Here is a 27,565-nt window from a genome sequence, read left to right as displayed (position 1 = left end):
GCTGTCTTTTGAAATAAAATGAGATGAAAAAAAAATATATATAAAAGAAGCCCTGGCAATTAACTGAAATAAAATAAGTTGAAGTTAAAGTACTAAAAAAACTTAAAGCTAAATATAAATGTAAAACACAAACACACACACACACACACACACACACACACACACACACACACACACACACACACACACACACACACACACACACACACACACACACACACACACACACACACACAAAACCCCATAAATAATTATTTAAAAAATGACAATAGCACATAACAAAATTACCAAACTTAAGCTAAAATTAAAAAGGAAAATATAAAAATAAAAAGCTAATTCAAAGTATTAATAAATATTATTATAGTATCAAAATAATAGCAAAAATAACACTGCTCAGTTTAACATGCATTCTGGGATTTTTTAAATATGTATGTGTACTAAAATCCTGTCTCCACTGGCAGATCAATACATGTTCAAACAGAACATAAATCTGTACTAGGGGTACAGATTTATCTTTTTTCAGGGCCGATGCCGATACTGGTTATTACAGATAAAGTAGACCAATAACCAATTTTTTTAACAGATATTTGTGTCTGGTGTAAAAATATGAATTAATGTCAATATTATATACCGATACCGATAATCATAAAATGCTTAATATTGGCACCGATAATCTGTCGACCCTAATTTATACACATCCATACGGAAAACCTTGATCACAGTGCATTTGCCGGCATCATCGGATGATGGTGGTATCTGGATATGTTGATAATTTGTTACAGGAGTCAATTGTCAGGAGTTGCTGTCTATTTTTAGACGTTCTGTGGCATGTATACTTAACACACATACACCATGTACGTTTTTGTCATGTCTCTATCCATGCAGCTGTCCTGGTAAAAACCCAAGATCCTTTTTCTCTACAGCTTAGTAGTGTAACAGTGGATGATGCTACGGCCTGTGGCAGTAAGTCCATTCATCCTAGTTTGATTTAGAGCTCACCACAGCTTAACACATGATCTGAAGCTGATTTTATTGCTGTCATGCTTATGGGCCTCTATTACAGCAAAATGGCTGCCGCTCTGTGTGGAATGGGTTCCATAAGGTCCAACATGTTGGTGTGACCTTGCCAGGGTTCCTCACATCCTGAGCCACACCACGGCTGATAATATAAATGGCAGTTTGTGGTGGGCAAGGGCCGTAAGCCCAGAGCCTGGCACCCAGATGGACACAGATGGGCTTTGCCGTTCTGGCCCTCTGCTTCCACTGCAGCATCATGACGCAGCGCGTGAAACACTCTACCGAACAAGCCCAATTGGGTGTCACCAGTCTGCATGCTAACCGCATGCAAATTTATAGTCAAAAATGTCCCAAAATAGAACTGAGAAATAGGATTGCAGTCAGAATTAGGAGTGTTTGCTCATGGAGCGACTTTGATGGAGAGAGGGAAGTGAAAAGCTCTAAATTTGAAGTGATTTATCCTGCATTAGTGCTGATATTCTGGCGAGAGCTCTCCTATCTGGCCATTTCTATTACTTAGTCACTTATAACGATAAATATGTGCATCCAGAATCCACTTAATGCATATTAAGAGTTGAATTGTCATATATTTTCTGGGTTATATGATGATTTTATGGATGGGATGCTGCAGTGTGTGAAAAATCTGTTCTTTCAGGCAAAACTGATTAGATGCAGGCAGTCACTCATATGGGGCACGAATTGCTGTCTGTGGCCACTGGGAATAGTGTCTTTTAAAGTATTGAGATGCATTAATGATGCATTTGTTTTTTCTTTAAATTTAATGGAAAACCCATAAGTGGCTTTTTACAGTAGGGCATGACTTGAGGCAAACTGGCATTCTTTTTGTTACGATTTATTGTCTTTCAGTGATTTCTGCTTCTCTCAGTTAATTGTCTGCGACATTGGCCATCTGGTTATTTATTTTAAAAACTTCTTTCCTTTTCATTTGATCTTTCTGTTATCATGCATTGGTAACAAGCCTCCACAAGTGTTCATGTTTCGGGTTGCCGGATGTCAAGAATTTAAACCCTCCAATCTGACCATTGTAGTGTTTTATCTAATCTTCCCAATTATCAGATTTTCTGAAAACAAAGTTTAGAGCAAACTCTCATACAGCCAGTCTGCATTCCTTCACGAGACTGTTTGCGCTATTTTTGACTACATCTGTGTGCAAACCTTCTCAGTGATGAACAGTAGGCTAATTGCAAACATGAATCTCAACTATATTGTTTGCAATTGAGATTGCTGAATGAATGCGCTTATGTGATCTCTGTGCTACAATACAAAGTCTTTCAAGGCCCGTTTACACTGCATTGACAGCTGCATACAAAAGGCAGTAGATATGTTCATAGATATGTTTGTCAGTATTTGTTTAATCAGTGTGTTACTCCTGTCTGCATCTGTTGACATTGGTTGCTGCATGTTTTCGCCAATTGAGCATGTTGAATTGCCATTTGTACTGTACTCAGTTGCTTGTTGGCGTTGCTCTAAGTCTATTGTTGTACAGTATAATTTGGAGTTACTGGAATTTAAATAACTGGGAACTTTGCTTTTTTTGTTTTTGAGAACTTTTTAAGGTTTTACTAGTTTTCACAATGTAGAAAGTGTTAATGTATATGATAACTAGAAAATGTTACAGGAAACCTGGGTATTAGAACTTGTATGGGTTAATATAATTGATGTCTCTTACTGAAATATGTAGTAGAAAAGCCATGAAATATTTACGATATAAAAAAAACCACATTGTTGTATGTATATTTTGGGCTATGGGGGCGCCATTATTTCGATGACGGGAAATTGTTGCACTCTGACTCTACTGGCACTACCTATTTTTACTGCAACACAACTCGGATAATAAAATACTGAAACGATGCCACATTGTGTGGCTTTTGGATGTAATTATTAGTTGAAGGGCAACGAGAAGTGATAGAACTCTTCACTGCTTTCCTAGCAATAAGCAGAGCAGAAGAGAATGGGAAGATACCTGTGGACGAATAAAACTTCCTAAAGACCTGTGTCTTTGTTCTCTCCACTTTAGCCCTGATGCATTTGAGGCTTTTAGTAGACCACAGCTACTGAAAGACTTTACAAACGGCAGAGACAAGAAATGCTAGATGCCATCCTGGCAGGTTGGAAACGCGTCGACTTGTCATGACGTCGCAGCCACTGAAGGAGTGTCTCAGTGTGGATTTCACTCCATATCCGGAGGCTTTTAGACTCCTTGTTTGGAAAAATTGATGGTACACCATTTGGTTTAAGCCTACACTTACTTTCATTGCCACCTGTAAGCTCTTCAGTAGCTGTGGTCATCGTAACAGTGTTCAATTGTGTATACTGAGTTGTGTTGCGGTAAAAATAGCAACAGAACCAGTAGCTCATAGTCCAAAATATGTACAAAACGATGTGGATTTTTTAAATAACGTCATTTTCTACTACATAGTTCAGTAAGAGATATCATTTACATTATATTAAGTCATACAGGTCATTTGATTTGTGTTTATGTAAAAGTGCAATATTCTGATGAAACGTAAAAAGAAATATCTCACATAAAAACAATTGTGAATAATAATCATGATTATTAGGTGATTATGACGCAAACCGTCACTAGGGTATGTGGTTGTTTGTGTTAGTATGAGTCTGTGGGCTTCTGTGTGTGTTGTAGAGGGAAAACAGTTGGGGAATAAGGAAGAAAGGGTGCTGACACCAGAATATTCCCAGCAGTCCCGGCAACGCCCCAGCAGTGCTCACGCGCCCACTCATTATCCAGAGAAAACCCATCTAAACAGAGTCCTCATCATGCAAATAATCTTTATATAACGCTGACCTGAAAAAGAACAGTTAGATTTACCTGTATTCAAATAAGAAAAATACCTGGTTATGTAGTCTAGAGCAGTGTTATGTTTCAGTTATTAACCCAGGCTGTCTGTGATTTCATATATTCTGGGCAGGATCGAAGGGATCTCTATCATCTGGAGGTGAGCATTATGAGATTTAATGAGGATGAATGTGAAAAATAATATACCACAAATTACAGACAGTGGGATTAAATTCACAAAACACTTCTGTGAAACACAATTTTACCTCTGGGAAAAGAAGTCGCATCCAAATAGGTTGATGACATATGTTTTTTCAAATAGAACTTCGAAGTGAAGCTCTTTTTAGATGCTCAGTGATACATTGCCAAATAAAACTCATATGCAAATGATGTGGCTAAATGTGCTGCATTTCCGTTTTGCATGTACATGTTTTGGGAACTGTGTATTGTCATTAGAGGTTTATTTTTGTCTACATGGTCTTACAAGTTCACCTGATAATGATAAAAGATGTTGATACGAACAAATTAAATCTCTGAAAGGTAAAAAACATGCTGAAAGGACAATGTTTTTGCACTGGATCTCTATCATCTGGAGGTGAGCATTATGAGATTTAATGAGGATGAATGTGAAAAATAATATACCACAAATTACAGATAGTGGGATTAAATTCACAAAACACTTCTGTGAAACACAATTTTACCTCTGGGAAAAGAAGTCGCATCCAAATAGGTTGATGACATATGTTTTTTTCAAATAGAACTTCGAAGTGAAGCTCTTTTTAGATGCTCAGTGATACATTGCCAAATAAAACTCATATGCAAATGATGTGGCTAAATGCATTTCCGTTTTGCATGTACATGTTTTGGGAACTGTGTATTGTCATTAGAGGTTTATTTTTGTCTACATGGTCTTACAAGTTCACCTGATAATGATAAAAGATGTTGATACGAACAAATTAAATCTCTGAAAGGTAAAAAACATGCTGAAAGGACAATGTTTTTGCACTTAGACAGTTAAGCAGTTTGACACTCTATTTTGGCATATTTTTCAAGAACCCACATCCTGTCCTTGATTAGTTCCTTCTAAAACCTTTCCCCTCGGCTCAGTAGCCACTATTGTGAATCAGACCTTTGAATGTCTAAACAATACTTCCGTATCGCAGGTGAAATGGTTTATTAGCTGAAAATTAGGCTGTGTCTTAGCAACACTTACGGCTCCCCTATAAAAATGTGCTGTTAAAATTCATTTCTGCCTGCAGTGCTTTTAATTCAGTGACTAGAGGTAAAACCATTAGCATAGATTTTATAGACAAACAGTGGCCCTGGAAGTAGTTTTGCATTTGTAAGTCAGTGGTTCTCCCTTTATATAGTCATAAATTGACATTTAAACATCCCGAATGTAAATATTTGCATGTTGGTATTGAAAGCTTTGTTTTTGGTCCTGGTCACCCTGCGTTTTGGTACATTCTTTGTGAAGTAGTTTGGTTTGCAGACAGCCTGTACCATTGCTAAAAATGAGAAGGGAAGGTTATGCTTATTTATAGAATGTGTAAATTAATTTCGCGTGAGGCAGAACGAGAGCCCTCCAGAAGCATTAACAGATATCTATCCCAGCAGATTACGTTGCAGCCTCCATTTTAATTGAGACTCTTTTTTTTGGTCATGTCTCTGGTGCTTGGATTCAGTAAAAGGATGTCTGGGTCCCTTCTCCCCAGCCTTACTGCTCATCTACACAGATCCCAAATATAATTATTTCTGACGCAGCTTAATTACATGTTAAGTTAATCAATTTACCTCAATGAATCTTTACACTGGAGAGCTATGTGTGTTTTCGAGGCTGTTGCTTTTTTGTTATAATTTTTGTGTTAGGTGAATCAGGGATATAACACATCTACTCTGTTAAACTTGGCGTCCTAAGCCAGGTTTAATGAAACAAGGACCCCTTTTACAATCATAAACTGATTTATTATTCTTTATATATATCTTTATATACAGTTGACATCAAGAGTTTACATACACCTTGCAGAAGCTGCAAAAGGTTAATTGTTTTACTAACATAAGAGTGATCATACAAAATGCATGTTATTTTTTTATTTAGTACTGACCTGAATAAGATATTTCACATAAAAGATGTTTACAGTCCACAAGAGAAAAGAATTTATAAAAGAATTTATAAAAATGACCCTGTTCAAAAGTTTACATACACTTGATTCTTAATAACTGTTACTTGTTATCTGAATGTTCCACAGCTGTTTTTTTTGTTGTTTTTTTTTGTTTAGTGATAGTTGTTCATGAGCTCCTTGTTTGTCCTGAACAGTTGCCCGCTGTTCTTCAGAAAAATCCTTCAGGTCCCAAAAATTGGTTTTTCAGCAATTTTGTTTATTTGAACCCTTTCCAACAATGACTGTATGATTTTGAGATACATCTTTTCACACTGAGGACAACTGAGAGACTTGTATGCAACTATTACAGAAGGTTTAAACGCTCACTGATGTCTCAGAACGAAACACAATGCATTAAGAGGGGGGGGGGGGGTGAAAACTTTTGAACAGAATGAGGATGTGTACATTTTTCTTCATATTTTCATTAATCATATTTTTTTATTTAGTACTGTCCTTCTGAGGCTATAGAAGATACGTACATGTTTCCCAGGAGGCAAAATAAGTTCAATTTACCTTGATCTTCAGATTCTGCAAGGTGTATGTAAACTTTTCACTTCAACTGTAGACCTTATATATTGTATTTCTATATGACGTAATGGTTTGTGTTGCCCAGTCCTAATTTTAGAATACTTTTTTCAAAAGTCACATTCAAAACCCACATCTCAAAAATCTTGAGTAGGTATGTGTTTAAATGGGTGTGATACTTCTGAGCTGGATTTTAGGTGGTTTGTGATTCATGCTTCAAGATTATTAGTGCAGTAAACTCAGCATTAGTGGTCTGAGTTGTATTTTCTCCAGCAAAATGTGTATTGGCAAAGTTCTAAAAGCCAATCAATGAAGTGGGGTGTGATGAATGTGTCTGAAGCGCTCCCCAGTGCTGCCCTTGCCCAAACTGTGCTGCTGTCACTCTAGCAGATCTGTGCTGCTCGTTCTTAATTGGAGAGCCAAAAATAAAGCAATCAGGAACAAACATCACCTTAGCCAGATGGTCCCCGTTAGTGGGCTAGCGAGCCGGCCACGTCTACGGCATATGCCCAGCTCTTATTACAACAGATACATCAGTCTTTGTGTGCGTGCTTGTGTGTTTAAGCATGTGAGTGCACATGTGTGATTGTTAGAGGCTGGATATTTGCCCTTGAGTACTGTTATAACATTAGAGCTTTTCTGACAGTTGTTTGACATCATGAGAAAAGACAGAGAAAGACGATGAATGAGTTTATTGTTACTCCTTAGGGTATCGGATCTGAATCCCTACAAATGTTTCTTTATGGTGTCGCTGGTATATTCCCTCATAGTGAGTCTAGTCAGTCGGAGATCACAGTGGAAAGCGGTTAATGCAGAGTCATGAAGGAATAATGGCTCTCAGCAGTTGCAAAGGTTACTCTCAATTCATTATAGCTACATAGCGGTAGATGTACAGACTCCTACCACATCTTTAATCTTGGTATTAGTCGTCATTTTTTAACTTCCCTGCCATGGGATATTAGAAAGTGTTTTTGTGCTGCAAAAATTAAAAGAAAGCATCCAACGTAACAGGGATAGTTTACTTAAAAATGAAAATTCTGTCATTAATTACTCACCCGTTTCAAACCTGTAAGACCTTTGTTCATCTTCATAACACGAATTAAGATATTTTTAATGAAATCTGACACATTCAAGGCCCAGAAAGTTAGTTAAGACATTGTTAAAATAGTCCATGTGACATTTGTTCAACTTAATTTTATGAAGCAACAAGGCTACTTTTTGTGCGCAAAGAAAATAAAAATAACTTTATTCAGCAATTTCTTCTCTTCCGTGGACTATTTTAGCAGTGTCTTTACTTCCTTTATGGACCTTGAATGTGGTAGTTACATTGATGTCTACTGAGGATCAGAAACCTCTCAGATTTGATCAAAATATCATTATTTGTGTCACGAAGATGAACGAAGGTCTTAAGGTTTTGAAAATTTTCATTTTTGGGGTGAATTAGCCCTTTAAGTCTTATTGAATCTTCCAAATTATCAACAAAATCACAATACAGATTCTATTTTGAGTGATACAATGGATGACCTTCACTGTTAATTAATAATTTTCAAGGAAAAATAGATAAATATATATAGCTTTATGGCCTATATGAAATATTAATAGGCAGTACATTTACATATTTTGTTATCACTCTCAATGTAAAGTGATAATGTTTTCCTATTCATTATTATTTCCATACCGCTGATGGTTTTCCCGGTGGTTGTTGTTGCTTATAGCCTCTGGGTGGATTAAAAAAGGAATAATGGCTTTGTTGAAAGTATGACCAACACATGAATATTTACATGCGCATTATGACACCCATATTGTGTACGCCTCTGAAATACAGTGTTGACAACCAATTTGTTTGCTTTTGCACAAGATAAGGAGCTGTTTTTTTTTACAATTACTTTTCTTACTGGTCAAACCAGAACCAAATTTAACTGTCCACCACTGTTAAGCTTCTTAGCAACACTGTGTTAAAGTAAATGACCCTGGAAAGTGCTATTTAAAACCTACACAAATGGAAGAATGAGAGCATAAAATTGTAATAAAAAATCGATTGGTGGCCATGAACTCAACCCACAAAGCTCCCTAAGGATAACAGGAATGTCTCTTTTTGTTTAATGGAGGCACAAATCTGGCTTGAGGCCTTATTAGTTTTGAAATATTTTATTTTACTTTATTGTAAATCAGCAACTGGTTTACATTCATCTTTAAGCCAATCGGTTACCCTAATCAATAAAAGAACAGAATAGGGAAGCAACTTGTCTGCAATGTTTACTTAAAAAGAATATAGCTTTGGATTCTTATATAAGGCCTCAATATAAGGCTATTAAATACAGCTACTCTGATTTAAAGCCATCAGAAGGGCTTTTAGATGTACAGTAAACCTTGATACTCTCAGCCTAGTAACACTCTAGTCTTTCCATGCGTGTGTGGATTTCAGTCTAATTGACATGGCAGTATTTTTCAATTCGGGCCTCATTCAGAAATGCCTGTGCACTCATCCTATAACAGCCAGGGCTTCGGGGCTTTTGGGTTTGATCTGAATACGCTTTGACTTGTTTTTCAGAATTTCTCCTCGCAGCACCCTCAGAGACATCTTTGCCTTTGTTGCCAAGAATGACTCCTTTGCATCATATGATCCGTCCCATGAGTGGCATGTCCAAAGTGGACATTCAGGCTAAAAACAGGTTCATCACCCTTTCCTTCAGTCCCTCTTCGTTTGTCAAAGCCTTCTCAAGCCTAGTCAGATTAAACAAGCCCAGCGCTGAAGCTGGAGAGTAGTGAGGTCCTGTAGAGCTATAATTGCCGATTGGTAGAGCTACCAGCAATATGAATGAAACAGAACTGGACTGGGAGATTGGGATTTGGTGCTTCTGGGGACTTAACAGTACCACCACCTGCAGTGATGCTGTTTAGAACAGCGCTAAGCCTCCAAATCACAAATGGAAAAATGATTTCTTGCACTTAGCCTCAAAATTGACAGATTTTGCCAGATCTTGATAACCCTTGGGGTGAGATTACTGTAGATGCGAGAAAAGACCCAGTGGAAAATTGGAAGAGAAATAGCACATTATATTGCAGCGAGACCATTGTGATTGCCTGGTTTTCCTGTGGTCACAGTGTGGAACGTCATTTGCACCTAAACTCACCTTGTTTGTTTGAGAGATCTGATGATGCAGTGCACTCTTGATCTACTTTCCAAAAAAGCAACAGTGCATTTGAATAATATCCTACTGTAGAACTTTACAGAATAGCCACTCATCCAATCCTAATGTAAGAGTCAAAACTGTCCGTTTTAAAATATTTATGTTTAGCAATAACCAACAATACATTGTATGGGTCAAATTTATCGATTTTTCTTTTGTGTCAAAAATCATTAGGATATTAAGTAAAGATCATGTTCCATGAAGGTATTTTGTAAATTTTCTATCCATAAATATATTAAAACATTTTGAATAGTAATATGCATTGCTAAGAACTTCATTTGGACAACTTTAAAGGTGATTTTCTCAATATTTAGATTTGTTTGCACCCTCAGATTCCAGATTTTCAAATAGTTGTATCTCGGCCAAATATTGCATATGTGATATTGATTTGATGAATTTTGAGTTAATATTAAGTGACTTAAATTTTAGACACAGCAGTTCTTGTTTTTGTTTTATTTCAACAAAATAGTATCAAACAAAGCAGAATTATTTTGCATCTGTTAAGCAACACATTACAGTGTTTCATTACTGAATCAATTAGTCGTTTGAATGAATCGGTTGAATGACTCAATGACTCACATACTCAATGACTTGTAAAATACATTCAGAAATCCCCCAAAATTCAAGACAAAGGGGCAAATATGCAGCTGTATGACTTTTCTATGTCTTCTATATATTTATATCATCTGATATAATTAATGTCACATGAAGAGTGACTTTTTCCTTCAAATATCAGCACGATTGCAAATGTGGTATTTATTTGATGAACGGTTCAATAAACAAAGTTAATATTAAGTGACTATATTTAGACAAATCTCTGTTTTTGCTGTATTTCACAAAATAGAATCAAACAAAGCCACAGCAGAACTGTTTTGCATCTGTTAAGCAACACACAACAGTGTTCCTTTACTTAATCAATCAGCGGTTTGAACGAATCGGTTGAATGAATGACTCACTTACTTACACTTATATATTTATATTACCTGATATAGTTTTCTTCAAATATTAGCACAATTGCAAATGTGATATTTATCTGATGAACATAAGTTAATAAGTGACTACATTTCAGACACAACAGCTCTTGTTTTTGCTGTATTTCGACAAAACAAACAAAAGCCACAGCAGAACTGTTTTGCATCTCTGAGCAACACACAACAGTGTTTTGTTACTGAATCAATCAGCCATTTGAACGAATTGGTCAAATGATTCCAAATATCATTATTCAGCGTTTTGTTTAAAACATCAAAACATAAAATGCATTTGTAACTGCAGGTTAAATGAATTCATGTCCTGCATTAAACAGTGCAAATGCATCTAAATGCCATTTCAGATGCAGATTCTGTGCCACCTCTGCATTACAAACACAAACTTTGTGGATACTGATTACTGATTTCATTTGATTGGTAACAGCCCCTATAGATGCATGCATTTAAATAGGAGCTTATAAAGGTAAAAATGCCCATAATTTAAACATATTAGAGCATATGCACCTGTGTATCAAATACTGGCCAAGAGAAACAGGAAGTTCATGATTTGTTATTGTTTCAAAGATCATTATCAAGTACCTTTTGTGCACAATAAACTGTAGGTTGAATTGAACACCTTATTATGTACAGTGTAAAAATAAATAAGTTAAAGTGAATTATACATTGTAAATAAATGTTTAAATGTAGTTTTATTTTAAATAATTTAACTGTCTTTACTTAGTAGGGTTTGACAAACCACTGTTTCGTGTTGGTTCAGCTGATATTTTCTCTTCGTTGCCTCCTGTCATGTCAATGAATAATACAACGGAGAATATCTGAAGTATGAACTCCGTCAGCTGCACGCAATGTCTGTATTGGTTGGTAGTGAACGCATCAGAATAAACAACGCATTCACGGGCAACTCGGCTTACTGTTTTACAGATGGTGACTTGCCATTGTGCTGATCTGCTGAGTCTCACCTCGGCTGTTTATGAAAGTAATATAGTGTGTATATGTGTGCCTTTCAGAAGAATTACGATAGTTAAGAGAAGCTTTTCCTATTAAGGGTGAATGCAAACTCTCTTCACCATATATCAGATGTCTGCACCTCAAACACTTTTGAGTGTTGGCGTGTTCAACAGGAAGCAAAAAATGTCTTTGGTGAGTTAGGAGCTCAGAGGAGATTTCTGCACTGTATCACTGTTCAAGCTGTCCTAAATCCTGCAAAGGGAGAATATAAACTTCAAAGAGATAATATGACAATTAGAAGACGTTCTTCGTATACATCTTACAACATGTTCTTACCAAGCACTAAATCACAGCCAATCTGAACAATTTTATGCATTTGCTTTCTCTCAGATGAAATGAAGCACATCAAATTTTAAAAAGATGAATGTTTTGGTTCGACTGAAGTTGAGCTTCACACATTTGTGTTATTGTCTCAGTTGTCATCTCAAAGACACATGTGAAACTGCTTCAGATTTTCAACTGATGCCCTTGTCCTTTTTTGACTCTGGAAGACATCAAAATGGCAGACATACAGCAAGAATCCGCTGCACATTGGCCTTGATAGGTTTGCTGCTGTATATTGCATATTCAAGTAATGTCACTAAGGTCAGTGAAACAAAGAAAGTGAGAGACTCTTTTTTGATGTCTACATTATCGTGACTTACAATCATATTGTACTGAGGTAATGGGCTCTTGAAGTTAACTGAGGACTGCAGAGCAGGATATGGGCAATATCTCTGGTGATGTCAGAAAGCCAATGCTAGCCTGTTAGTGTGGCTTAAAACCACAATTAAATGGAAGTAGCAACAGACCTTTTCTTCTTTATTGTGTAGCGTAGCAGATCTATACAGGTGGAGCTGGGGAGGTGGAGGGTTTTAGAATAACTCTGAAAGCATACTGCGAAATGCTCTAGTTAATGCTAACCAGCCATTTAAATGTAAAGCAGTAAGCTCATTGGCTGCATATGCAACATGAACCAGCTTGTGCCAAGTAGTTTTTAGTGCTGTCAATATCATCAGTTTGCGTTAAAAAACCATCAGCCTGCGCTTTTGAAATGCATTGTGTGTATTGAACAGATTCTCATGCAGTCACAGATGCCTTCAGGAGCAGATTTCCTTCTCTCCCCTGGGCCTCCTGAGCACATTGTGTCACTCACTCCATTCTGTTAACATCTTACAGTAATGTCCATGCCATGGAAGCACCTTGACCTGTGTGTCTCTGTGGAGTCGAGGCATTTTGCTTGCCTGGAAGAGCAGTGCACACCCACCCACCCCTGTCCCCACTCCCATCTTGTCCCTGCGCCAGGGCTGGCAAGTCATTGGGAAACAGGGCTGTGTGCTGAACTGGATTAATCCCCCCAGAAAACAGCTGAGCCTCCACCAGCCCGGCTCTTAACTGGAGCTGACAAGACAAGGGGCCACAGTGCTCTTTCAGTGAAGCTGCTTGCCTCACACACACACACACACACACACACACACACACACACACACACACACACACACACACACACACACACACACACACACATGTTGGGTTTACATGTTTTATGGGGACATTCCATAGGCGTAATGGTTTTCATACTGTACAAACCGTATTTTCTATCGCCCTACACCTACCCTACACCTAAACCTAGCCCTCACAGGAGATTGTGCACACTTTTACTTCCTCAAAAAAACTCATTGTGCATGATTTATAAGCCTGTTTCCTCATGGGGACCTGAGAAATGTCCCCACAAGGTCAAAATCTACTGGTATTACTATCCTTGTGGGGACATTTGGTCCCCACAACGTGATGAATACCAGGTACACACACACACACACACACACACACACACACACACACACACACACACACACACACACACACACACACACACACACACACACACACACACACACACATGTTGGGTTTACATGTTTTATGGGGACATTCCATAGGCGTAATGGTTTCCATACTGTACAAACCGTATTTTCTATCGCCCTACACCTACCCTACACCTAAACCTAGCCCTCACAGGAGATTGTGCACACTTTTACTTCCTCAAAAAAACTCATTGTGCATGATTTATAAGCCTGTTTCCTCATGGGGACCTGAGAAATGTCCCCACAAGGTCAAAATCTACTGGTATTCCTATCCTTGTGGGGACATTTGGTCCCCATAACGTGATGAATACCAGGTACACACATACACACACACACACACACACACACACACACACACACACACACAGATACCAAGGCCCTGGCAGGGCTTCAGACAGAGTAACAAGGGGTTGAAGAGATGTGAGGGGTGAGGAACGGGGGGAGTGGAAGGCAAAAACGAAGGGTAGGGGCTACGGAGGGGTCAGCTAGATGTCTAGCATTGAGGCTGATGTTTAGGATTTTTAGAAAATATTTGTCTCAAGGTTTATCCTTGTTAAATCAGCAGTGCTACAGCAACATTATCATGTCATTGTTGAATTCACAGTATTCACAGTATTCAAGGTAATTACTAGTGGAGTTAAAAGGTTAGTTCACCCAAAAATGAAATTTAGCCAATGATTTACTCATCCTCAAGGCATCCTGTATATGGCTTTCTTCTTTAAGACGAATACAATCAGAGTTATATAAAAAATTGTCCTGGCTCTTCCAGGCTTTATAATGGCAGTGGGCGGGTGTTTCTGATCAGCTGTCCAAAAGAAATCCAATAAAGTGCATCCATCCCTCTTCTTTAAATTTAATTTCTCAAGTAAACTAACCAGCTGTGGACACTGATGACATGACTGAGGTAAATTAAATGCTATGTGACATTTTGTTTATTGACGTCTTTTCATGGTTGAAACACTGTCTAAGCGATTGCATGAGGCATGAGATGTTCATGCATGTTTATTTCACATTAAAACTTATTTTTGAAGCATCCCAGAAGCAGCCCTCTGAGGCTTTTATACCGAGATCTGTCATGCCAAAGACTGTCAAAATGGCATTTATTGTTTTAATTTCCTTGGAAAAAATTGCCAGATTTGTTCAGTACACATCCATACCAAACCAAAAAGACCTGTATCAAAATTTTTTGGTACGAATATGTTTACCGTAACACCCCTACCAGTCACAAATTAGAAGTACAAAACGAGGATGAGTAGTATTTCGATATAAGCCAAGAGGAGACTGGTTTTCCCTTGCTAAAGTAAAGAAACTTTGCTTCTTTTGCTCCTGTAAAGAAACGTTGGTTCTCACAGGACTAGTGTATTCTAACGTTGAACTTTTTATTATGGAAGGATGTGCTTTATTGAACTTTTTTGAACTGTTAAACAAAAACGTCTCAGGTTACGTATGTAACCCTAGTTCCCTGAAGGGAACGAGACGCTGTGTCGAAACGCTTTGGGAACGCCTTCAGCGTGAGCACGCTCTGAATCATGTGTGCATTCAGTCTAATGGAATCGCGGGACGTCACCGACCAGGAAGCTTAAAAGCACGTACAGAGAGAACAGCGTCAGCTTCTGGAAGTAGCAAGCGCTGCAGGGATGCCAGAAATATGGCCTTGAGACGCAGCGTCTTGTTTCCTCCAGGGAACTAGGGTTACATTCGTAACCTGAGACATTCCCTTCCAGGTAACTCGAGCTGCGTCAAAACGCTTTGGGAACGAGAATGCCCACTCCGCCATACTGAAGAAGTGTCCCTGCCCAGAATTAGGGCGAGAGAACGAAGGAGCCAGGAGAGGCTTGGAGATCTAGGCCATAGAACCTAGCGAAGGTTAGGGGCATGGACCAACCCGCAGCGTTACAAATCTCCTCCAGGGACAGTCCCGAGAAGAAAGCTTTCGAGGCAGATACTGAACGGGTAGAGTGAGCCTTGACTCCCAAAGGTGAGGGGAGATCAGAGGACTCATAGGCTACTGAGATGGCATACAAGATCCACCGGCTTATGGAAGGCTTTGCAGCAGGGTGGCCTCTCCACCTGCTCGCACTGGACACATACAATTAAGCTTCTGCTGGTCAGGCTCCTGAAAGGGACGAGGATGAAAAGCCTGCAGTACAACAGGCTGCGGTGCGACCTTGGGGACCTTCGACCTTCACCATGAAGTGAAGAGTCTCCACTTCAGGGCATACAATTTCCTCGTGGAGGGAGCTCTGGATTGGAGGATGGTCTCAACAACCTCAGTTGAGAGACCGGAAGCTACGAGTTGTGCCTCCTCAGGGGCCACACCCATAGTTTCCATAGCTCCGGGCGGGGGTGAACAATGTCGCCTCCTGCCTGTGAGAGGAGATCCGTCCTGACAGGAATCTCCCAGGGGGAGCCGTCTAGGAGGGAAATCAGGTCTGAGAACCAAACTCGACCCGGCCAGTACGGGGCGACTAACAGAAGTCGGACCCCGTCCCGGTGCACTCTCGCCAGAACTCCCGGGAGCAGAGCGATCGGGAGGAAAGCATACAGACGTAGCCTCGGCCATGTCTATACCATGGTATCCAGCCCCAGGGGAGCTGGATGACTCAGAGAGAACCAGAGGGGACATTGCACATTCTTGTGAGTTGCGAAGAGGTCCACCTGTGCCTGGCCAAAGATTCTCCAGATCTGCTTCACCACCATAGGGTGAAGCATCCATTCCCCGGGCCTCGGCCCCTGCCTCGACAGGTCGTCTGCTCCCAAATTGAGATGCCCAGGGGAGAATGAGAGGGTGAATCCTCATCGACGCCCTCCACATCCACCTCGGAGGAGGAGGATAGGAGGAGCTCCACGCCCTCTCCCCGGGGGGAAGAAACCCTTCCCCCCGAAGAGAGCCTTCCGGGAGTGGAGCAAATGCAAAGGCATGCGCTCGCAAAGCCCCCTCGAGGGCTGATGCCGCATGCTCCGCTCTCATGCAGACAACACTCAAGCTGTGTGTGTCCTAACTCGTGATGTAACGAGAGCAAGGAGGCACACACCGCTTGTAATGTTGCTGCTTATTTTCACCCTTTTTAGACATAAAGACTGACAATTACTTTTAGAAAGAAAGTTGTGCAAACTGGCACGATAAAGGGAGAGTGATATGCACACAGAGCGCTTGCTGAAGACAGAAAGCTGACGCTGTTCTCTCCACACGTGCTTTTAAGCTTCATGGTCAGTGATGTCATCACGCCGGTGACGTCCCGCGATTCCATTGGACTGATTGCACACATGATTCAGAGCGTGCTCACGTTGAAGGCGTTCCCAAAGCGTTTCGACGCAGCTTGAGTTACCTGGAAGGGAACACCCACCCACTGCCATTATAAAGCTTGTAAGAGCAAGGAAATTTTTAAATACAACTCCAACTGAATTTTCATTTTTGTGTGAACTAACCCTTTAAAACATAACCCTGGTTATGCTGGATCACAATTGTACATAATTTCTGTTCTACTATTGTCACAAAGCTGAATTCCTAATAAATCACAAAATCAAACAGGTTCCTGAACACTTCACCCATCTGCTATTGGTCGGAAGAGCAGAAAACCCCGCCCCAGGCTCACTTTATTGGTTAAGCCCGTGTTGTGTGCACATCAAACAGAGAAATGTTTTGATAACACCACACAGCCACAGTGTTTATACTTCTCCGATAAATCAACTAACAAAAGCCTTGCTAATAGTTGCCTGCATATTAAAGGGGTCATGAATTGCCTTTTTAATTATTTCTCTGAGGTCCACTTATAATGTTTACATAATAAAACATCATAATTTTGAAGTAATAGGCCATTACTCACACTTGTGTGCTAGGACATTAATGTTGGATCAAACATATTCGGCACAACACCGTCTTTTAGTTTTAATCTTTCTGAAGATCCTGCGTTGAATTGTGTCTTGTTTGTAAATGAATCTGTGATAAAATGAAGTGAACCAAAGACCAAGTTGGAACTGGAATTTGGAATTAAAGGAAGTATTTTTCTATGTTCATTAGCACATCTGCATGCCTGTTTCCAAAGATGGAGGATTTTTGCATTTGTCTTCTTGGTTTTTTCTTGATATCTCCCAGCCTTATGGAAGTTCGGTAGAGTGAGTCAAGTTTGTGTTAAATCAAGATGGAGGACGCTTTGTGTTGTTGTGCACAAGCATATGTGACCCTGGACCACAAAACCAGTCATAAGGTTAAATTTTACAAAACTGAGATGTATACATCATATGAAAGCTCAATAAATAAGCTTTCTATTGATGTATGGTTTGTTAGGATAGGACAATATTTGGCCGAGATGCATCTATTTGAAAATCTAGAATCTGAGGGTGCAAAAAAATCAAAATACTGAGAAAATCACCTTTAAAGTTGTCCAAATTAAGTTCTTAACAATGCATATTACTAATCAAAATTTACATTTTGATATGTTTACAGTAGGAATTTTACAAAAAATCTTCATGGAACATGATCTTTACTTAATTTCCTAATGATTTTTGGCATAAAAGAAAAATCAATAATTTTGACCCATACTATGTATTTTTGGCTATTGCTACAAATATACCCCAGCGACTTAAGACTTGTTTTTGTGGTCCAGGGTCACATATATAATGCATCAGTCTGACGCTGGCTTGTATGTGCTTAATATAAATTGAGTGCATCATTAATGAGCCTACACCCCAGCCCTTATCAAAGAACCCCAAAGATAACTCTAAAACATAGGTGTGTATGTCATGTGTGCTCAAAAGAGATATGTTGGAATTTAAAGCTGGAGACATATGAAAGATTAAAAGCCAAAAAAGTATATACAGCCCCTGGCTTGAAGAAAACTCAAGTTGGGAACAGAAAGAAAATGAAGTAATAAAGAAGTAAGATGGATATACAGGTAGTGGAGACTGCAGATAAAAGAGAGAAGAACAGCTTAGCCCACTGATAGACGGATAAGATGAGTTTAAGAGCAGCGTGCTTCTCTGGTCTGCATGTCCTGAGGTGGATATGAAGCTGAGCTGTGATGGGACTGGCAGCATTTGGGGCATCTCTTAACACGGGAGCTTTTTTGCTCACACTCTCTAGCATGTCCCAGTTTTCTCTTTGTGACGTGTTCGTCCCCCAACCCCCACTTCCCCCCCCCTTTTCCCTCAGTGCATGTCCTGCCAGAACTGCCTGAGAATGACAATTTTGCTGGTAACTCTGAATAATACAGAATGTTTGCATTTATAATTGATGATTCAGGCAGGAATAGGACTTGACCGAACCATGCGTTGCTTTACGATGAGAAGAGTGCACTGGGAGGGCTTGAGGTTGAGGAAACACAAAAGACCAAGACAATATAGTGACAGTTTTGGTGTGTGGAGGTGATGTTGGTTCTGTTGTACCAAAGCGAATTGCATATGCATGTATTCTGTGAGTGACAATCATCTAATGATTGTCCTCTTTCAGAATGTTACAATGTCAAAAAAGTAAAGCTTTTTACAAAGTCAAGCTTATATAACTAGAAGATTTGTGTTTATTATCATAGCACATTACACACCCTCATGTCGTTCCAAACCTGTAAGATCTTTGTTCATCTTTGGAACACAAGTTAAGATATTTTTGATGAAATCTGAGGGCTTTCTAACCCTGACAGAAATGCAACTGACACATTCAAGGCCCAGAAATGTAGTAAGGACATCATTAAAATAGTACATTTTATAAGGTCACAAGAATACTTTATGTGCGCAAAGAAAACTAAAATAACTATATTACAATAATTTTTTCTCCTTAATTTCAGTCTATGATACAAATACTGCAGTGTACAATACACATACTCTTTCCTCTGACTTCTTGCTCTTTGTGAGTTAAGTATTCTTTCTGTAGAGTGTTTTTGTCTCTGTGGATTTTTTAAAAATACCCCACATTCTTATTTCAAGTCAGTTCAAGTCGGTTCAAAGACTTCACTGGGCTTTTCTAGAAAAAATTGAAAAATAGGCTTCTAAGACAATCACTGTCCAGGAAGTTCTGGATGCTTTGTGGTTCATTTCACCTGAGAGAAGGTTACTTTGATCCCTGTTACTGCATAAAACATTTAGTGACCAGTGAACATTAGCCTTTAAAAAAGAATCGGAAATGATCAGCAGCGACTTGCCTGATGTCACATCTCTCTCTCTCTCTTGTTCAGTTGCTTTATGTTCCTCAATTTGTTTCCTCTTATCTTTAATAGCTGCTATGTTAAGAAAATCCTTCTATGTTATATTGTTCAAATAAAAATGGTACTATATACTGTTTAACATTTGTTGACCTCAGGGAGCATTTTTCGGTTTCTTTGGCTTATAGGTCAAGGGTTAGCTGTCTCTGCCTGTGTGTATGTATCAATATGACGTGTTCAGTGTTTACAGATGTAATGCTCAAACTTGTGTCTATTTTGAGAAAGAGTTCTTTGCCTCTAGTCATTTCAGTTCAAGCACTAAAATAAGGCATTTTTGTTCGTCTTCTGCTTTTTTTTTTTTGGCTTGGCAGACATTTGAAGATTCACACATTTAATAGATAAATCAGGATCAGCAAATAATAGAGATATTATTACAGAACTGTGTGTAACAAGAAGAGGTTTAACTAAAAGTGTGGTTTTGGTGTATGTGAGTGTGGACACTTGTGCGATCTTTAATCTAAAACATTAACTTCCCCTTGTTCTTACAACAACATTGCACAAATTTGGGTCAAAAGTTTACATCCCCATTTCAGAATCTGCAAAATTTTAATTGTTTTACAAAATAAGGAATCATACAAAATCAAAGAATTTGTGGAACCTGAAGGATTTTTCTGAAGAACAGCAGGCAGTTTAATTGGACAAACAAGGGAGTCATGAACAACTATCACTAAACAAAAAAAAAAAAAAAAACAGCTGTGGATCATTCAGGTAACAATCAAGGGGATGTAAACTTTTAAACAGGGTCATTTTTATAAGTTCAACTATTTTCTCTTGTGGACTGTATGTAAACTTTTATGTAAAATATCTTATTCAGGTCAGTAAATGAAAAATAACATTAATAAGCGTTTTGTATGATCCCTCTTAATTTGGTAAAATAATTAACATTTTGCAGATTCTGCAAGGTGCATGTAAACAAACTGTATGTCACAACAGAGAAGAAAAGCTTATTGTAGTTTTCATTTCATGCTGACTTTAATGTTGCAATGTTTAATTTCTGCAGCACTACTGGCAACAAACAGAATTGCAGTCTAATTAAGCACCCTGAATGTACCAGATAAAACATTAGTTTAACCACTGGATCAGCAAATGATGTTCAGGGAAACCTATTTGCAAAAACCTGTCATTATTTTAGCAATTTCTTTTGTAATACTTGCGGTCCAGAAATTACCCGCTTTTCCTTTAAGGCATTCTGCTGTGTGTGGTTGATTCAGCAAAGTTTAATGGTCCTTGGCCTTTTGCTGTTACAAGAAATGAGAAAACTGAGTCAGTGCTTCATCCAGCCCTATCTCTCCCTCCGTTTCTTTCTCTCTCTGGCTCTGTTAGTTTCTTTATTGCTTTGGTAAACAGTGAGATACTACCAAGAGCAAGCTCTAAATCTCTTTCTGTGGTTTACAGGCATCTCAGATTTACAGATGCTCCTGTGAAGTATAGCACAGCTAGCATGAAAGCCCATTTCATTAAATCTGTTACTATTTGTACTGCATCGATGAGTCAAATGACTCTTGATACACACAAGCTCTGTTCTAAACCCTAGCAAGCTGCCTACATAGGCTGCAGCCTACAGTAACCATCATAGACCTTCACAAGTGATGAATGTGTAATACTTTACACAGGTACTGCAACTCCATGCATTACATAAATAGCTCTTCATATGGGAGACATGGCTAATTTCACAGGTGTAATGATTGAAGGAAATACTGGTCAGTTGTTTGATTTATTCTTGTCATAACCCTCTGATTCCTTATCACTTGTATCCCAGCGCATTTAGATGTGTGTGTTTCTGCAGCACAGGTGTGTGTAGGTGTTTCCCTCCCGCTGTGTGTGTGTCCTCCATGCTGTAATTAGCAAGGCTGCTCTTCAATAATGCAGAGACTGAGGAAGAGCCAGTACAGTGTGTGTGTATGTGTTTGTATGCCGGTGTGTGTCGCACTGGCATTTAGCGCTTAATCAATGCCTTGCGCTGCCTGTGGCCACTAATTGAAGGTTAAGAGATGAGAGGCCTGTGAGCCTGAGGTGGCGCTGGTGCAGAAGAGAGGCTTCATTCCTCTCTCCTCTCTGCCCTTTAAAAATCCCCCTCTCAATCAATACACCCACACCTACTGTACTGTACCTCAACATATTTACCATACAGCACAGACGTTATATCACAGAATGCAAACATTAGGCTATTTAGAGAATAGATATTACATAGAGATGTAACAATATCAAAATCCTATGATTCGATAATATTGCGATATGAAGTCCACAATACGATATTTGTTGGGATATTTAAAAAAATAATAATATTTTGTACATTTTAAAGTTAAATTATTCTATCTATTCTATCTATCTAATTCTAACTCTCTTTTTGAGAGTTCAAAATAAGAGTTCCAACCCATGTTCCAACTAAGAAAACTCAAATCAGGAAAAAACTCAGTGAATTGACTTGTATCTGAATTTTAAAGAGGACTCAACCCTCTTTTTTATTTGTGATATACTGTCTTAGTCTAATTTACATTCACAAAAAAGCCAAACAAATTAGAATATAATAATATTAATAATAATAACAATGACCGTAATAGCCATATATTGTAAAACAGTTGCATTCCAAAATAAATGAAAATGAATATTTCATAGGTATATTATTTTTGCTCTACACTACAATAGGGAAATTACAATACCTCTTTACTAATTTCTACACTTGAAAGAGATATTTTGAAATTGGACTGCAGTAATGTTACCCATTTAAACTGCTAGCTGTCAGCAATTCATGCTGCACTTTTAAGCTTTTATTTTGACAGAAACAGCAGTGGAGCTTTTATTTCGACAGACAACTCTAGCTTTAGTGAAAACAGGCTTAACATACAAAAGTGCATAAAAAAAGCATAACTGAAAGCCGTTGCTTTCCTAAATCCGTGCTGAACTCACAGCACATGCAATAAACAAGTTCACTGCATTCATTCACTGTGGACAGAGTTGTTCTGAGGTGCAGAAAACGTCTCAGGTTACGTATGTAACCCTAGTTCCCTGAAGGGAACGAAACGCTGCGTCGAAACGCTTTGGGAACGCCTCCAGCGTGACCATGCTCTGAATCATGTGTGCAATCAGTCCAGTGGAATTGCGGGACATCACCGGCGTGATGACGTCACCGACCAGGAAGCTTAAAAGCACGTGCGGAGAGAACAGCGTCAGCTTCTGAAAGTAGCAAGCACTGCAGGGATGCCAGAAGTATGGCCTCGAGACGCAGCGTCTCGTTCCCTTCAGGGAACTAGGGTTACATACGTAACCTGAGACGTTCCCTTACAGGTCACTTGCACTCTCGCCAGAACTCCCAGGAGCAGAGCGATCGCGGGGGAAGGCGTACAGACATAGCCTCGGCCACGTCTGTACCATGGCATCCAGTCCCAGGGGAGCTGGATGACTCAGACAGAACCAGAGGGGACATTGCGCATTTTGCTGAGTTGCGAAGAGGTCCACCTGAGCCTGGCCAAAAATCTTCCAGATCTGCTTCACCACCGCAGGGTGAAGCATCCATTCCCCGAGCCTCAGCCCCTGCCTCGACAGGACATCTGCTCCCAAGTTGAGATGCCCAGGGATGTGGAACTGCTCTCAGAGGAGTTTCCCTTGGGACCACACAAGTATCTGGTGCGCCAGCTTGTACAAGGGGCGCGAACACAGACCTCCTTGGTGGTTGATGTAAGAGACCACCACTGTGTTGTCGGTGCACACCAACACATGGTGATCTCTTAGGTCCGGGAGAAAGTGTTTCAGAGCCTGAAACACGGCCAACATCTCCAGGCAGTTGATGTGCCACTTGAGATGATGGCCTCTCCACAGACTGCGGGCCGAGCGGCCACTCATAATCGCTCCCCAGCCGGTGAGGGATGCATCTGTCACAAGCGTGATGCGGTGACAAGGAGCTCCCAACACCGGGCCCTGATTCAGAAACCAAGGTTTCCTCCACATGTCTAAGGCACGAAAGCACCGCCGCGTGACCTTGATCATGCGAAGCGGGTTTCCCCTCGGGGAGAACCCCTTGGTTTTGAGCCACCACTGTAGGGGTCTCATGTACAGCAGGCCAAAAGGAATTACGTTGGACGCAGCTGCCATCAGACCCAGCAGTTTCTGGAACCGCTTCACAGTGAGTGACCGGCCTTCTCTTACTCTCCCGACTTCTGTGAGGATTGACTCGACACGAGCAGGAGACAAACGTGCCCGCATCGTGGAGGAATCCCACACCACGCCTAGATAAGTGGTCCTCTGTAATGGAGAAAGCACACTTTTCTTGGCATTTAGTCTTAACCCCAGCACTTTCATGTGTGACAGAACAACATCTCGATGTTGAACCGCCATCTGATCGGACTGGGCCAAAATCAGCCAGTCGTCGATGTAGTTGAGTATGCGAATGCCCTGGAGTCTCAGAGGAGCCAGTGCTGCATCCACACACTTCGTAAAAGTGCGGGGTGAGAGTGCAAGGCCGAAAGGAAGAACCCGATATTGGTATGCTTCGCCCCTGAAAGCAAACCTCAGGAACTTCCTGGGAACAATGAAGTACCGGCTGTAGAACCCGGTCTCTCGCTCGTGAAGAGGGACCACCTCGATGGCCTCCTTCCTCAGGAGAGTGTTTACATCTTGTTCCATGACCAGAGCCTGCTCGTGGCCCACAAGTGTGGGAAAAACTCAGCTGAAGCGAGTAGGAGGGGCACCGAACTGAATACGGTAGCCCTTTTCTACAGTCTGCAGGACCCAATGAGAGACATTCGGCAGAAGTTTCCACGCTGCCAGAAAGTCTACTAAGGGTCTACTAAGCCTCTCGAGGCTGACCTCTGGTGTTAGAGGAACAATTAACTCGGGTTCCTGAAGCGGCAGACCGCCAGGAAAACACCCAGTTAGCTGCTCGAGGGACCTTCGTGAAGGTCGTGAGCCTCTCTGTACCGCTACGATGTCGGGCGGTAGCTGAGAGATGTGCTCGCTGGGAGCCGCTGCGCCCTGAAGCACCAGGGGTGGCAGGGTTGGCAAAGCGATCCCCTGGGGACACTGAGGAGAGACGGGCACCGTATGAAGAGGTGTGAACTGCTCTTCCCCAGAGCGGACTGTCCCCATCGGCCCTCCATAATGGTCAGGGCTTTTTGGCTGAACTCTTCTTAGCATGCAAGACCACCCTCAGGTCAGTCTTGGGCTTAGAAGAGCTCGGCCTGGAGCGTCGACGTGGCCCGCGATCCCTACTACTGGGGGGAGCACGCGAGGCGACGCTCTGCTTTTGAGCCTCCCTGTATGAGGAGCTAGTACGCGGTGAGGGCTGCTGGCCGCCAGCAGCCCCCTGAGCTGGAGCACGGCGAGGGAGGAACCGCTGAAACGCCGCCGCTTGACGTCGCGCCTCCTGGTGTCTGTCGATGACTGCATCAACAGCGTCGCCGAACAGACCTGAAGGCACGAGCAGGGCGTCCATGAGGAAGACCCTGTCCTTCTCTTTGATGCTGGACAGTGTCAACCACAGGTGCCTCTCCGCAGCCACCATTGCTGCCATGGACCTGCCGATAGCACGGGCGGTCTCCTTGGTGGCGCGGAGAGACAGATCAGCGGTTCTGCGAAGCTCGGCGATGTCATCAGGCCGAGCCCCCTCGCCTTCGTCCAGCTCTTTGAGCAGGTCGGCTTGGTAAGTCTGCAACACACCCATAGTGTGGAGGCAAGCACCAGCCTGACCTGCTGCCGCATACCCCTTGCCCAACAGAGCCGAAGTGGTCTTAAGCGGTCTGGAGGGCAAGGTCGGAGTCTTCAAAGACGATGCCGCATCAGGGGACAGATAGCTCGCAAGCATCTGTTCCACCCGAGCATCGCCTTATACGCATGCTCTGACAGCCCTGCCACGTTGGTGTAATGAGCGGCAGACGGGCTGTAGAGGCGCGCAGAGTATGGTTTTCCCCATGACCTCGACACCCGCAGAAAGCGTTCATCCAGTTTGCTTTTCTGCGGTTCAGCCTGTCTCTTGGCCGGCCACTCCAGATTTAAAGTAGCAACGGCACGAGTGACCACCTCCAGCAGCTCCTCATACTGGGGAGAATGAGGGGGTGAATCCTCATCGACGCCCTCCACATCCACCTCCTCAGAGGAGGATAGAAGGAGCGCCGCGCCCTCTCCCCGGGGGGAAGAAACCGCAGAGCGGGCTTCCGATCCCAGAGAGCGGGCAGCAGATCTGGCTGGTGAGGCAGAAGATAGGGACTCGCCCGTCTCCAATTGCGATCCCCATGAGTGCAATCGCCGCTCCGCCTCGACGAAAGCGGGACCAGACCCGCGAGGAGCGCTGGTGAAGGCTCCCTCCTCGAAGAGAGCCTTCCGGGAGCGGAGCAAACGCAAAGGCATGCGCTCGCAATGCGGGCAACCAGCCCCCTCGAGGGCTGATGCCACATGCTCCACTCCCATGCAAACAACACACAAGCTGTGTGTGTCCTCACTTGTGATGTAACGAGAGCAAGGAGGCACACACCGCTTGTAATGCTGTTGCTTAATTTCACCCTTCTTAGACATTTTGACTGAGACAAACAAGTGCCTGTGAGTTTGAACTTTAAAATGCAGTTTAAATGCAGCTTCAAATGGTTCTATGAATAAGTGTCTTATCTAGCGAAACGATCGTTTATTTTCTAAAAAGAATTACAGTTTATATACTTTTTAACCTCAAATGCGTCTTGTCTAGCTCTGCGTGTACTCTGTGTATTCCGGTTTAAGACAGTTAGGGTATGTCTATTGTTTAAATGTATAAATGTTTAACTTGTCATTTTTTTAAGAAAATAACCAATAGATAAGACCCTTCTTCCTCGGCTGGAATCGTTTAGAGCCCTTTGAAGCTGCATTTAAACTGCATTTTGGATGTTCAAACTCACAGGCACCATAGAGGTCCACTATGTGGAGAGAAATCCTGAAATGTTTTCTTCAAAAATCATAATTACATTACGATTTTTGTTCAGGAAGTGAAGGTCTTGGCTCTTTTAAGCCAAGAAAAGGTCTTGGCTCTTTTAAGCTTTATATAATACAACCGATTGTATTCATCTGCAAGAAGAAAGTCATATACATATAGGATGGCTTGAGAGTGAATAAATCATAGGGTAATTTTCATTTTTGGGTAAACTATCCCTTTAAGGTGACCAGGCTGTCCAGTTCAGACGAGCTAGAAACTAGCTATGTTTCAAAACCTAGCTACCAACCTAAGCAACATTTTCCAGAAAGGTCTTTAGTTTTGTTGTTTTTTCTCTTTTAAAAATATATCTAGTTTGAACCATTTACCTTCCTGAATAAAAAAGAGGAAGAAAACAGATTGCTTTAATGTTAAGAATGTGAAATTGATTTGATACTGTCAGTAAACCTACTTACACATGTTAGCATAGCAGCATGTTACAACAGCTTGGCTAGATACAGAACAAGTAATAAGTTAAGGTCAAACTGTAACAAGCTTTTTTTAATGATTGCTACTTTTCTTTCTGAAAATAACATGAAAATGCCAAGTGAGTAATTGTTCATTCTAAGAAACCCAGGCCTTGAGGTAAGTAGATAATTCACTGCTGCTTGGCCAGAGATCTGTGAAAAGTTTCTGAGCACTTTCTTTTCATTTCTTTCTTTTCCTTTTATACAATTAAGGTGCAGCTAAACCATTGGAATTGGAAATATAGGTCTTCATTTAATGGAATCCATTTGTTATGAGACAGGCTCTGTAACATTTTTCCAAGCAGTGTAGGCAGTGTGCATCATGAGTTGCTGCTCCACAGGGTTGCATATTTGTACATGTATATTTGAATTTATGTTGTCATAAATGTGTGCTTGTTTATGAGCGCATGTGTGTGTGTGTGTGTGTGTGT

The 27,565-nt window shown here is 40.9% G+C and overlaps 1 protein-coding gene across 5 annotated transcripts in view; it reads left to right on the top strand.

Annotated features, from left to right (window-relative positions):
* Nucleotides 1–27,565, top strand: part of gnao1a (guanine nucleotide binding protein (G protein), alpha activating activity polypeptide O, a) — a 124,898-nt gene that overhangs the window by 29,307 nt on the left and 68,026 nt on the right. Inside the window, exons 4-5 of one of the 5 annotated variants that reach the window (XM_073850778.1) lie at nt 11,518–11,557; nt 24,903–24,920. The exons of 2 other annotated variants lie outside the window; for them this stretch is intronic. In XM_073850778.1, coding sequence (XP_073706879.1) covers nt 11,518–11,557; nt 24,903–24,920 — 58 coding nt within the window. Of the gene's footprint in view, nt 1–5,827; nt 5,871–11,517; nt 11,558–16,647; nt 16,680–24,902; nt 24,921–27,565 lie in introns of all 5 variants that reach the window. 2 more of the 5 variants (XM_073850777.1, XM_073850779.1) reach the window with 2 other exon arrangements.

The sequence above is a fragment of the Garra rufa genome, chromosome 11 (genome assembly GCF_049309525.1).
Source record: "Garra rufa chromosome 11, GarRuf1.0, whole genome shotgun sequence".
Lineage (NCBI taxonomy): Eukaryota > Metazoa > Chordata > Actinopteri > Cypriniformes > Cyprinidae > Garra > Garra rufa.
This window is presented reverse-complemented; position numbering and strand designations above follow the sequence as displayed.